Source organism: Chelon labrosus (assembly GCF_963514085.1).
Source record: "Chelon labrosus genome assembly, chromosome: 9".
NCBI classification, from domain to species: Eukaryota; Metazoa; Chordata; class Actinopteri; order Mugiliformes; family Mugilidae; genus Chelon; species Chelon labrosus.
The window spans coordinates 16257807-16272518 of NC_140359.1; the positions used below are offsets into that span (position 1 = coordinate 16257807).

The 14712-nt window shown below is 44.3% G+C and overlaps 1 protein-coding gene across 1 annotated transcript in view; it reads right to left on the bottom strand.

Annotated features, from left to right (window-relative positions):
- The window catches only part of smtnb (smoothelin b), a 42618-nt gene extending 28303 nt beyond the window's left edge, over nucleotides 1-14315 (bottom strand). The window contains exons 1-2 of the mRNA XM_084552454.1: nucleotides 13972-14315; nucleotides 1648-1805 (exon numbers count right to left, since the gene is read on the bottom strand). Coding sequence (XP_084408580.1) covers nucleotides 1648-1805; nucleotides 13972-14022 — 209 coding nt within the window. The 5' untranslated portion in view covers nucleotides 14023-14315. The remainder of the gene's footprint in view (nucleotides 1-1647; nucleotides 1806-13971) is intronic.
- Nucleotides 14316-14712: the final 397 nt, after the last annotated feature.

Genomic DNA, 14712 nt, shown 5'->3' on the forward strand with positions numbered 1-14712 from the left:
TATTACTCATACGCTCCTCCAGCGCTCTCATTACCCTCGCTTTTCTCCAGTCATTGGTATTAAAAAATGTGGAATATTTCACATTCCGTCACTGAGAGGCACGGGATAATGCAACTTTCAGATGGGTCGTGTGCGTCTGTTTGTCTGAGCGTGTGCATACGCGCATGCACGTGCAACGGCAGGTATGCTTTCTTTAGCAGCTTCAGTGAGGCGCCTCCTCTGTTTTTGTAACCCAAGTCATCTGAGAGCAGCGGTGAATGGAAATGATTCGACCCAGCCACTGTTCTTATTGGGATTTAGTGACAGAGAAAGAGACTGACGGAAGAAAATCTTCACTTAGCACCAGATCAGATGCTGCAATTGTTATGAAGCCTTGAACTTAAATGAACAGGGACCCGGGCCAACCTGTCTTGCAGAGATTTCACAAAGAGAAGAAAGATTAAACCATCAACACTTCAAGTTCCAACCTGACTTTGTTTTTACCTTCTTTGTTATTTTGCAAACGCACCTTTGTCAAATTAAACAAACACTTTTTAATGAGATTTGGTATAATGCCATTTGGCCGACAGCAGCAGATAAACCTGCTAGATTTTGGCTTGGAATTGTTTAATGTGCAGAGCCAGTCAGGCAAATAATTCAGATCTGACAAGTTTACTCTAGTCTATGAGAAAATTATCTCCCAAATGACGCAAATCACCATTAAAATGTATCTAACATTGTTACGGTGCACACCTCTATAAACAGTTTTAAAATACGCACTCTCCAGTGTTTACAATATTACAAAATGGTACTCTTTGATACTTTCAAGGCTGTTTGTCCTGTTTCTCATTTGGTTTGGGAGCAAAAACACATTACTGGACAAAATGGCAGAGGTAGTGTAGCATTAGAGCGAGCCATCAGCTCATCCGCATTATTCAGTTAAATGATAGTTAACGTGTTACTGGGCTGGAGAAACACAGAGAGGGCTCTGAATGGCAAACAAACAAAAAAAAAAGCATGATAGGAGGAAAACGACGTCAATGTGGCTCTTGTGACTTAAATTCTGACTGGAAACCTTAGTTTAGGAAAATGAAATTATTTACTGCAAAATATGAGCACGCTAGATGGAAATTGGAAAACTGACTCTGCTTGCAGTTTGTCTGTCACCTCCGTTCTCCTGACTTGACATTTCCAGACTTTTCCCACTGGAGTTGAGGAATGCTGCGAATGGGTTTGTCTTCTCGTCATCTCCAGTTCACCTGGTCTGGGGCAGTTTGTCATTAAGAGAGGTCCGTGTGTGCGCGCGCGTGTGTGTGTGCGTGTGCGTGTGTGTGCTCTTGTACGGCTATCTTTCTGAGGACCACAGTTTTACACCATCGGAGTGAGGACATTTGTGCAGCGTGACGACATTTTGGCTGGTCCTCACTTCTTTACAAGGCTGTTTGAGGGTTAAGACTTGGTTTTAGGGTAACGGTTACATTTAGGTTATGGTTAGGGTTAAGGCTAGGCACTGAGATGGTTAGAGTTAGGGTAAGGGGCTAGGGAATTCATTACGTCAATGAATGTCTTCTCACAGATAGCCATACAAACATAACAGAAGGACTGAAGTGCTAACCCTCTGGTTTGTTCTTCTGAGCCAACCCTGTGTTTGTGTGTATGTGGCCTCACCTGTGCTGGTTCTCTTTGTCTTCCTGCTGATTGAGCCGCGTGGGTCGAAATCTCTTGCTGGCCAGAGCGGCCTCCATGTCCTCGATCTCCCTCCTCCTCAGCTCCCGGATGGCTGAACGGATGAGGCGTCTCTCGTCCAGATCCACGGTTCCATCCAGCTGCACGTACAACACGAAGAAAAACAGGTAAGTATTAAAATTGCGCAGGTTTCCCCACGGGACAGCAAACATTTGGCTTGCAAAGGTTAGTCACATTTCACTCTTGTATTTGCATCACACACCAGAGGCATGATCACTTTACAGAAACGGCCACACAGTTATATAAGAGACTGCAGCTAAAGGATCACAGCCTGTTCTCGGTTTAAGTATAGGGCAAAGAAGTATAAACGGGGTCAAAGCACCGTCGAGAGCAAGCTGTAGCGTTTGATTTCTGCCAGTTGTCATCTCTTGACCTCTGCAATTAACCCTTGTTTACAAGCAGGGGCAGACTTTCAGTCAGTCTGTCTTGACAAATTCACACAGCAGACCATCCCACCAGACAGACAGTTCAGGAAACAACCTGCAAGAGAACTCAGTTTCTGATTCTGATCACGTCATCCCCAAAGGCCACAGCTGGTGAATAATAAATGTAATTAATGTTCAGGCATGTGGCGTCCAGACGACGTTGTATTAAATATCCATGACCCACATTTAAACGTGAGGTAGGGAGTTACAGGGTCAGCAGGGCTGACGGACGGCTTATAGGTTGGTGATGACAAGTGATCTGAGTTCACTAATGTGAAAAGACAGGACCACCTGAGCAAGGAGCAGAGGACGAGAAAACATGCACGGCAACAGCTGGTGCTCAGCTTTAAGACAGACGTGTGCTCAGCTCTCTGGGCCAACCTATCATTCATGTGTCCTCTTCTCGTGACGGACTCAGATGTTGAAGTGTCCCACTTTAAACACTCACCGAGCCATTTCATCGCCCTCAGAGACTATTAGTTAAAAGGTCTATTTTGGTCAAGCCGAAAAGGAGTAATTAAAGCGTGTTGGTGTGTGTGTATACAGCACACCTGCGGAAAGGCACACCACCTGAACAAGCTGGGTGCTTTCAAGTTAGCGACAACACTGAGTGGGAGAGGGAAGAGGGAGCCCTCCCCTATCGTATGGGAGATATATCTCTTTTTGTGGACAGCGGGAACCTGTCAACACATGCAGAGATGAGCAGCTCTTCTGACAGGCCTTTCTTATAAACCTCATGCTCAAACACACACATTAGGATTTCCTGCTGCACCAGTTAAAACCTGCAGAGTCGAGACACAAACCTTTGTATGCCAAGTGCTTTCCACTAAGGAGAGCTGGATGTGGTTGTTAGGCTAAGCCCTACAAGCTGATGGGCTGAAAAGGGGGCTGATGTGCCCCACTGCTGGGCCCAAGAAAAGGGAGGCGGAGGCGGAGGAGGAGGAGGAGGAGGAGGGTCGTCTCACATGAGATGAAGAGGGCCAGTGGTTTTGAGGTCTTGCTGTGGTTCGACAAAATATGCAGCCAGAGCTGCACTAGCTCAGAGGGGCTCTCCTATATACTGTAATTTGTGGAAATTTAAAGTGCTGAGCTGACTGAAAAGAAACGACAGAGAGAAAGCATATGAGAAAGGAGGCGGAGACGGATAAGAGGTTAGAGTAAAACGTTTTACAGAGCGATAGAATGACAAAATGAAAAAGAGAAAAATGAAAGGGTAGCCAGGCTTGGGTATGCCTAAAAATGGGCAGATGAGAGCTGGGTGGGAAAGAGCCCGGCCTCGCACAGGTCATTCCTCACATTCCTGCTGACTCACAGGGAAAAAGATGCTAGTGAAATCCAGCGATCAGGAACTGGGTTTGGATCCAGTCCAGCAGTGAGACGATACGATGACTGGGAGCGGCAGTGGCAGGATTTTGATTGTGGAGCAGGAGAAGATAATGAGGGGAAATGAGACACATTCATATCACATATCACTGACCAGTGTCTCTTTCACATTCCCACATGCACGCTAACCAAACACTCAAGGGAGCCGCCTGTTTCCGCACTGTCAAGCTCAGTGAGTGCTTGAGTGAATGTCATGATTTGATTGTAGCCAGTACGCTCGCAGCCAAGTATTAGGACTGACTGATTTATTTGTTCATTACTGAGACATAACAGAGCAGCCTCAGGCCTGAGTCTGTGCTCAAAGACGTCTGCTTAGCATTTCACATCAGGCTGCATTTTTGGCTTGTGTACTGCGCGTAACAGCTTAAACACAAAGCAACATCCTGAGAAAATGTTCATAGAGAAAAGCCAGGGACGGCTCCAAAACTGAGAGCAGGTGACAGACCGCAGAACAGACCCCATGATTTACAGTAATCTTTTCAAATATAAGTACAGAGGAGGGAATCAAAGTCAGGATGTGATGATTAGAGATGAAAACAATCCCCACATGTTCATGTCAGCACTTAGACTTGACCCGCTTTATCAACACAAGCTTTCAGTTTTGAATGAGCCAATCAATGGACATATGGCTGCAGGTCTGCCTGGATTGGTTGCAGCGTCTATATATGGCCAATCCAGGTGGCTCAAGACCAGAGTCCGTAACGGACTTTTCCTTTACATGTCTGAAAAGAGGAAAATAAAAAGTTAACCAATAACTTCCCTGCACATGAGAGTAATGAGTGGGCGTAACCCAAGCAAATAAAACACACCTTAAAGCTTGGGCGCCTGCCAAACAAAACACAATAACCGTTAAGGACCAGAGACGGAAGCACAGGCTCATGTAGAAACAGAGTCCAGCTGACAAATCTCCCACATGACGGTGGATTTAACAGGATGGGAGGGGAAAAAAAGTCAATAGAGTCACAGCACCTTCCACCGCTCACCGTCCGAAAAGGCATTTTTCAAACCAGACCACAGACCTCTGGGCAACCAACTGCCACTGTGGCCTCACACAAACAACAGCGCTGTGGCCCAGAGTGCAGTCGTTACGCCCAGACAAAGAGCTTTTCACGCAGCGTTGGCTTGCAATGTTAACAGACGTATGAGTAAGAAATCACACATAACAAATACGTCCCACCCACTCATCAAGACGTCACCGAGCTGTCAACACCTGTAATGACGGCAGAGGAAATCATGTCACAGTCTGCTCTGCTCTGCTGTGCTCATGCATGCCACACCTGTTAGCGTCGGCAGAGTCACCTGCTGACAACAGGATGGAGGAGTCGACCATGGCAGAGAGGGTAGAGACAGAAAAGACTTTTCTGTAGAAACTGGGGCTGCTGCTTCAAGGTAGATGACTATTGCGCCATGATAAACCAGAAAATGATTTGTCGGGACTTATACTGAGGATGGGAGCAATGTGCAAATACATTTTTGTCATGTTTCACAAGCAGGCTTGCTAAGGCTTGTACTGCTGCTTACTTTGAATCACTTCCTGCCGAGCAGCAGCTTTCTATGGAGCAAAGACCTCAAACCTCAAAAGATATCCGACTGAAGCAGCTCAATCAATCACGGCCAATTAGAGAGCGCTCACGGTTTAGCAGTAATCCTGACCAGCTGGTGACACACTCCTGAGGTTAGAAACACCCTCTGAACTCATTCGCTGCCCATGAAAGAAACAGGTTTAAATATGATTTTAAGCTTGGGAGGTTGGTTTAATTTATCGGGTTGTGAGGCATGGGAACTGCATTAGAGGTGGTCATAAGTGGCGGGACTCCAAGGTTCCTGAGTGTTGGGTCATAGCCGAGCTAAACGTTCGCAGTGGAACAACTACCTGTGGGAGCAGCGCTGAAACAGGATTAAGTCAAAGTTAAATTACTGTGAAAGTAGAAAGTACAAGTTCAGATTTGTCTTAATTACCGAACGCTTTATTCAAGTAAAGACTTATTAAACTTTTGATGTCAATGATCTGTCAAATCTCTGTCTCTCAGTCTACATAGTAAGTCCCCATACACTGGGTTAAAGACAGTATACCTTACGTTAATTTACATGTCATTAGTGCTGCTTATACTATAATACATGTTCTCCTGGTAACAAGTAAAATTAATCAATATGTTGAAAGTTGCTTGGGTCAGTTTTGCAGACTGTAAAATTGATATTTAATGAAATATTTTTTGTATTTAATTCCTATTTTTTCTGTACTGTCATTTTAGATTATTTACATTTAAAACGTTTGGCTTGAAAAAGTTATAAAACAATTTGAAAAATCCTTTCAAATAGCCAGTTCTTGTGCTGTGTGCTGCGGTTCACAGAGGTCAGGTCGATCGTTAAAGCTCGCTGTGCGGTGGACATGCACCTTCACCCTCCTACCGTCCCCACCCAGCCGTGTCTGGGAGCACGACGACCCCTCAGGCCGAGCACCGACCTCCTGACTCCCAGTGGGTGTACATGTGCTTGCCTCGTTTGCCATGTTCAGACTTAAAGCTTGCTACTTTGCGAACTATGTCGAGCCTGGACACAAAGGAGTATGTATACTTTCTTCAAGAAATATGTGCGTGTGCATCCACGTGCATAAACACGGGTAGAGGTAGGGGTCACTGTGTTTTTGAGTATGAACTGAGGCCTTCGGTAATAATTTCCAGAGCAGACTGAGGTTAGAGTGCAGCCAGGCAGCAGATCGGATCAGCGCGTTAAACTCACTTGTGTCAAGCCCACAAGTGAATTTGCCCTTATAAGGACGTACAGGACACTACTTACAGCGGCGCTCTAATGGATTAACAGCAGCCACTGTGAAAGCTGGGCTGGTAGACATTGAGACAGACACAAGTAAACAATAGAGAAAGGGTGAGAAAGTTCAGAAATATTTTTATCGCTCTTAAATCACTTCATTGCTTTCTTTGGGGCAAAACTCCAGCCTAAATCAGGTGGACAGCTGTAAATCATTTCTCATTACCTCAGAAAAACGTTGAAGGTGTACAGTAGCTCGGTAAATACACACACACACACACACACACACACACACACACACACCACACCCTGACAAATGGAAATATTATCAGGCAACACAAGAGTGCTCCAAGGCATGCGACTCCTGGTTTCTCAGAAGAAAAGAGTTTCAGTAACCTCTTGGCTGGAAAAATGAACAAAGAATCAAACCAAAACTCTTTGTGTTACATGAGCACTGAGCTTTCATTGTCTGCGGAGGAGAAAAATAGGGAGTACCTATAAAATCCAAGTAAGGGAGAGAGATCGCGGTACATGAGGCAGTGCACGTGTAGGAAAACTTAACCTCTGCTAGTCACTGGAAGGTGGGACACAGGCCCCGAGCAGACCTGGGAAAACTGTGTCCCCTTTACACTTGAGGTAGCAGACATAAAGAATGGACACACGGAGGAATGCGTGAGGGTCAGAGGGGGGTACAGGCGTCAGCATTGTCCTATATTGCTGTAATGATGCTCTGAGGAAAGATCTGAACTAATATGGGTTGTGTTGTGCATTTCACAGATTCATGCTCATAGCACGTCTCACATTAGCCCATCAACACGTGCTTGACTGTGCACACACGGTCAACGCTCTGATCCAAACTGCAAAATACTGACCTTTCAGCTCCGTGCAGGGCCTCAAAGTTATTTCTAATCTTTGCTGCACTGTTACTTATCAGTCCACCACAAACAGCCTTGATTTCTCTGCAGCGTAATGCAGCTGCACTGGGCTTCTGTCACCTAACCTGTGTGAAGGTTTTGGCCTCTTTCAGTTGAACTGCTTCACACACTTTTGTCCCCTCTGAATGTTTTCCTTTTCAGCCCTGCAGGTCAGCTCGCAGTGAGGTGTCCAAGTCAGCTAGGTCAACTGTGGCCCACATTTGGGACCTGGCCTCTTGACAGGGTTTCATATCAGCCAGAAAACGACCTTACTAACCGTCTTCACAAATAAATAACAAAATGCACGCCAGACCCAGGTCACTACAAGAGCTGCAGCATGATGAGTCTTCACCAAATATGGGATATTGCTGGTTAAACTGAAGCTTTGTGCAAACAACTCTTTTAGTTTAATGAAGGAAGAGCCAGGAGGTGAGATGGGTGTCCCACAGGAGGAAATATAGGAGGGTGCGGCCGAAGAGTTTGTTTTAATGGCTCCATGTGCCAGCCATGCTGACTCCGAACATCCACAGTAACTACAACAATAGGATAGAGTCACAAACTGACAGACGGCAAACAAATTTTAACAGATCAGCAGTGTATATCTCAAAAATACCACGACATTAACAACAGTTGGCTGGAAAGCAAAACATCAACATCCGCCTGAAGACTTCAGGAAATGGCTCTTTCCTGAGGGAGTCAATATTAGAAAAAAAGCCCAACCACAGCGTTTCTGGATTTCTAACGGACTACATCTCGCTATCGGTTTTATTTCCCCAAACTAAAATTGCCATCCTTTACCAAGCTGGCAAAATATGATATATTTATCGTTTTCGGTACGTGACTTGGCAGAAAGCAAACATTTCTGATGTAGCCAACTGCTGCATGCCGTTTCCCGTATGCTATTTTTCTCTATAAACAGAGCCACGCCTATGTATTCCAATATAAAGCCAAAAACTACGCCCTGTTATGCTACCTTAAAGCAAATGAACATTAACGGCAACGTGATAATAAGCTGCTGGTGATGTGAGTAATTTGCCTCTTCTCCTGTGAGAAAATACTGCCGCCTTATTTCATCAAGCGAACAATGAGTTTGGATTAAAGTGTCATAATCGAGACACAAATCTTCTGCTTGTACTGGGATATAAAAGATTAGAAATGGATACAAGTGACACAGTAGCCAGAAATGGGGAGTATTTCTTCAGAATATGACGCTGATGGTTACATGTACACAACTATGACCGCATTGAAAATTCCCACTTATAAGGTTGTGAATAACATGCGGCGGGGGCGTTGAGATGTTGTTTACTCGTAAACACAACACCGATTAAAGCCAACATAAAACACCTGATAAACTGTGTTGACAGCAGTTTGACACGAAAATAACCTTTGAACACTTGAGAGCGTTTTTTTTTTTTTTTTAATTGGCTGTCCACCTCGGAGACGCCGGGTGGTTGCAAAGGAGACAGAGGGAGAAAGCACACGCTCAATCCTTTATCCAGACCTTTTCTCTTTGGCAGAATGAGGATGCAGACAGACGGAGGTCGGTAGCAGAAACTCTCTCTGCTGGATGACTTACCGCACAGACGGCCAGAGCAGCTGCAACAGCACAATCTGCTTCATGGCCAGTGTTTACAAAGAAACGGTTTACCTTGTGTCATCAGGCCCAGAATGTAAATTCATACATAAATGGATGTTAACACTGCGTAATTTATATTAGTCGAGTGCAAATGTTCTACGGTGAAAGAAAGGCGCTTTGCATGTTTGATCTACGGTCAATGTCCATAAAAGCTGTGGGAGTTAGGGATCCCTTCGGCCTAAAGGCTCTTTTAGAGTACTGCAGGACATAGACGCCTACGTCGGTGCAAGCCATTTATTCTTGTGCGCTCATCAGTCCGGCCCGCCCAGTAAAAATGGCACCCAAACGCTAGTCGGCGCTGCGTCTTTTTCGCCAGCCAGGTTAATTTTTGTTCCCACTTTCTGCTTTGCTTTCAACAATGGCGACTGAAACTTTCGCAGAAATCTCGCCGAAGACGAGTCATACAAATGTTTGTATCTCCGAACCTGTGTTCCATCTTTATTGATCCCAAAACAATCAATTCGAAAACTGCGGACATGGAGAAGCAGCCGGAAATACTAAAGCAGAAACACACTACTACCGAGCGGACCAATCGCAGCGCATAGTTACATTCCTGGGGAGGTGCACGTCAGGGTCTGCGTATGCTCTGCGCTGACGTCATAGCTATGACTTCTAAGTCTAAACCGCCTATAAGAGTGCCAGTGACAATATATGTGGTATTTTTATTTATTTATTTTTTTTTATGGAAAGAATGTATTCACAGAAAAGGAGCAGTAATTTAAAATGTTTCCACCCTGAAACACAAGCTAACGCACTAAACATTTAACTCACATTACCGACACACGACGCTCCAGCCTCTTCTGAGCGCTCCTGTTGTTGAACATGCTGCCACATTATTCTTTTATGACATTATAAAACGACAAAACACTGCCCGCTAATAGTAAAATACTGCTCCTCATATTCATCTAGCTGAAGTATCCAACCTTTTAAAAATGACAAAACAATACCAAGTCATCGGCATTAATGTGGAAATATGACACACTGAACTCAGCTTCAACTTTCCCATTCAAACGTGGGAGTAGATGTTTAATAAAAATACAACTGACGCCGCGTTAAACTGAGATACATTCACTCTGAGTTACTGCTCCAAGACAACAAACTACTTAAAAGGCCAAAGACCAGATCATCCCAGAGTTCACGGCTTTTCTTCCCTCATCCCCTTCGGAAGCCAAACATGAGCGGCTATTTATAGCAGCATGCAGCCACAAAAGTTTCCAGTTTTATCAAGCAAGCAGACTTATCTCTCTGCTCCTCCGGCCATATATTTAGATATCTGTTGTCGGAGGCTGAAGTCTGCGGGCTTTAACTAAACCCTGCCGGCTGTGATGGACTCAGTCCTGTCACTGGAACAGTGTAGATAACTCACATAGTTTACAGAAAGAGATCTGCAATGTTAAATCGTTGGCAGCTCACGACTATATTACCTCCTCAAATACACATCTGACACTTAATCATACAGGAAATGCTTTATGGATACGTGAAGAGGGAGTAAATACCTGTGAGAATGATGAAAGAGGAGGAAAATCAGGTGTGTGGTGAGAACAGACTTTTTTTCTCCTTCACTATAGGTGAAAGAAACCTCAACAAAAAGACCACGTAAACACCCACAGAGGTCGAAGGCAGGTATGTTCATAAACCCCAAAGCAGAAGTTGTTACCAGTGGCCGGGAGCATAAAACACTTCAGACACATTTTACATGTATATGGTGAGGAGGGGGGAGGTTGTATTCAAAGGAAGATATATTACATGCAACAGCTTGTACCCACAGCTTCTTAGAAAACACTCCAGTCTACTTTGTAACATCTCTGAAGAAAGACAAATGGTTTTCAGGCTGGGCTTACAATATCATCTGCCATGAAATACCATGAAAACCAAAGTAGTCCACACCCTGGTACCATTTGCTTTGGGATTAAGAGAAAATAATAAAAACACTCTGCATGTGTATCTCAAAATGTCCCAGACGTTAGTTGTGTAATGTAGCATAATTTTTCCAGTTTACCCCTTCCCGATGATGAGGCTGACATTTTGGACCCCGTCTCTCGGGGACAGAGAGAATCTGGGGACTGCGCTACGATCCTGCAAAACAAACCCTGTTCTTCCTACCGACTGTAACCTCCGAGCTCCTGTCAACGCACAAAGGGCCCGGGGAGCCATAAAGCGAAAAAAAACCCAGGGGTCCCATATGTCACGAGAGACTGGACCACAGAGTGAAATTGGCCTATTTTAAACATGTGTGAATGCCTTTTGCTCACCAGGGAGAAAGGACAGTCACAGGGCTGGCAGGAGTAGTTGCAAATCATTATGTGAGACTTTCAGCATGTGAAATCAGCCCAGCAGGCGCCACGGTCGGAAAAGTCTCAAAGCAGTCAAGTCAATTCAGAAATAAAAAAAAAAAGACCATTAACTTCCTGCAAGACAGAAAGGTTTTATGGAAATATGGTTGCCAGGTTTGGACCTTTTTTTTTTTAAAAGCAGCTGCTGCAGCACTGCATCTAGTTTTAGAGATAATTAGAAGGAGCGAGTGTGTGGCTGACAGATGCCTAAGTCTAACTCAAAGAGGGAAGATGAACAAGTGCCTAAACAACACACACACCTGTAGATCTAACTCGTCCTGCAGGTTTGACACTCTGACACACGAGGCAGCCGATTTAAAGGTGTAACAGATGATAATCATCACCCTTCAAGCTTGCAATCACATGATAGAGTCTACTATTAAGTGACAGTGGTTGGAGTGGTTTGGTCGGAAAGGGCTTTGTCTGCAAGCAGATCTTTTGTGCTTTCGTAGCCACAGAAGCACCATTCAGACGGATGACCCGCAGCAAACGTCCTCTCAGCTCCACTCCGCTCCCCTGAGGAAACTGGGACGGGAGACTGATTATTTTCGTGGTTATTTAAATAATCGTGGTAGCCAAGAGAAAGGAAAAATGCTTGTCCTGGTTGCCATGGAGGGGATTAAATGAGCAATATAAAAGGCAGACTGGGCTTTGAATAGAAGTGTAGAGACGGGATTAGTGGCGTTAGAGAGGCCGCCATACGACCTTCTGACTGTTTAGTTCATTAAGTGCAACACAGGCCTGGAGTGTGCGTTCGTTATCCAACTGTTGCTTAACGGCAGCTCTTCCGCCCGGCTTTACCACCAGTTTAATTAAGCTTAGGCATCTCCAAATGTCCATCATTTTTTTTTAAATAACTCCTCATTGTCTGGTGTGTTTGAATACAAACACACCAGACAATGAGGAGTTATTTCATGAAAACAAAACGCCACACACAGGCACGTCAAGCTCACTTTAGGTTTCATCTAAACCTCACATGAACTTCTCCTCTGGAGCAGCAACATTAACCAGAGTTTATTTCCTTTCGGTCCGAATCCACCGCGGAAAACCCCGACACTCGAGTCACCGCAAACATCATCAGTGAAAATGTGGGATTTCTGTGACCTTATAGCCGGTGGTCACAACCAGGGAGGGAGGGAAGCGGTGGGGAAGACAGCGAGCTGCGTGGACCTGGAGACGAGGCATGTCCAATCTAGATCGGGTGATGGTTAGAATAATGGCTGTCACATGAGGATAAAACCCCATAAATTCCAGCGTCTGCGCGTTTCATTCTGCTGGAGCAGCTCTCTGAGGACGGTGACAGCATTTTTACACCAAGTTCTTGCAGGACAGACGCCACGCAGACATTAGATTTCTACTCAGTAAAACACAAAACTATGTTTGAAATGTACAAAGCCTGAAGACCCTTTCCTCTTCCCTGCCCCTCTATAAATAAACTGATCAAAGCCACCGATACTCTAGTTAAAAATAAACCATTAAGCTGAAGGATGAATATCATTTGCTCACTCCCACTAGAATAATGTCACTCGTGGTAAAAGTTTGTCCTTTACGTGATTTATGAGAAGATGGCGGCTGTAGATGTTGGCCAGACTGTCCCAGACTTTGGGGGGAAATAATGGATGCAGTTTAAATAGCATCACATTACATCCATTCATGCCCCGTCCGGTTCCAAAATCAACAGCCTGTTCCTATTGATCTTTAATTAAAATGTTTTTCCGAAGTGCACATTCTTCAGAGAATTGCTCAAAATAAAAAAAAAATATATAGACAAGGCGGTTTAACCCGGCAGCTCAACAAAAAACCTGACGCTTGAAATCCATCTACAGGTGACACAAGACAAAGATAATAATTAAAGCAGCTGCATCCTGCTCAACATCTAACTCATTCTCCGATTAAAAAGTGAGCTGGGAGTAAGTCTGCCCAGATGTTTCATGTAAGATTGTTGCGTATGTGTTCCTGTGATTCAGACAAACTAATAGTAGCTGTGTCTAAACAAGGACAGATTGAGTCACACGTCCCTGTACATGTGTCTGTGTTGGGTGTTAGACAGTCCAACGCTCCACCTACCTCCGCCTCAGGAAATAATTAGAACATGACTAAGGTGACTGTTTTGTTAGTTGTTATACTTCTTATCATGTGATAGCTTGGCCTTATCAGTGTTCACACTTGCGGCATGACGTCTCATATTTACTGTAATATCCAAACACTAAGTGCAAATGATTTCAAATTTCGTCAGCGATTTTGCAACAGGCAAGCAGTTGTTCTTCTTTATGGACATTAGCAACTATTTCTTTGGCAGCTGCTCATTTTAATCAATCAACTGTTTGACGTGTGACAAGAAAAATGAACCATGCACTTTTTTTTTTTTTATGGATCGGCAGCCCACACCTTCAAATGTTTACTTGACAAGATTAGTGTCACAACAACAATTTTAAAACCGATGGCAATTTTCACACCCTACCCCATCTGAGCACCTGTCATGTATTATAAATATTACTAAAGGAGAGAGATTGCAATAAAACTTTACAAAACAAACAAAAAAAAAATGATGGCTTAATTTGGATATGAGGTGGTAAATACAAAAACATATATATCATTTTGTGATCCTTAAAAGAAGGCAGTATTAAGGCAGCACTATACCATTTGTATTTTTTTTTTTAACATCACACATAAGTAATGACCTGATTCAAAGTACATGTTGGCGGTGAAAGCAAACAACAGCTAAAAATAATGAACTGAGAGAAACACACTTCCACTGACTTCACCTCACACTCCATTCATCCACTCACCAAGGCTCGGAGAGAGGACTCGTCCAGCGCTGAATAGCTCTCCAGGGACATTTTAACCTTTCTTCTCGGGCTCAGGTGAGACGATCTTGCTGTGATGTATGATGTGATGTGATGTGATGTGATCCACCACCCGGTCAACAACAACGTGATTCACCTGCACGAACAGCAAACTATTTTCGTTGTCTTTTTTTTTTCTTCTTCTTTTTTTTTATCCCACTGCAACTTCTCTCGGTAACTTTTCTTCTGAGTCAACAAAACTTAAGCCGCTGCCCCGTTTGTCCGCAGCATATTTCGGTGCTCTTCGGTCGCCTCGTAAAGTCTCAGTGAAAGCAGAAATGGTCCCACGCCACACTCTCAAGCAGCGGGACGTTGGCTGCTTTTTGAAAAGAGGATTCCCACTGAAAGGTGTAACCCCGCCCCTCTCAGACTCCGGCTTCTCCCGGCGCTCATTCAAAGCGCGCCGCTGTGTGGGCGGACGTAAAACTGCCTCCGTGTATGGGGGATGAATAGTGCCAAAGTTTAAAGCTCAACTCGTGTGAGAATTTCAGTTTAGACAGCAGACAATTTAAAGGGGAACTACCGTTTTTTTTTTTTACAACCTGGACCTTATTTCTGGCATAAAATACGATCGTTTACTCACCCATATAACTTTGGTGTTATTTGGAGTACGTCGGACAATATTTAGATCATTGTTTTTCAACCTTTTTCGAGCCAAGGCACATTTTTTTCATTGAAAAAATC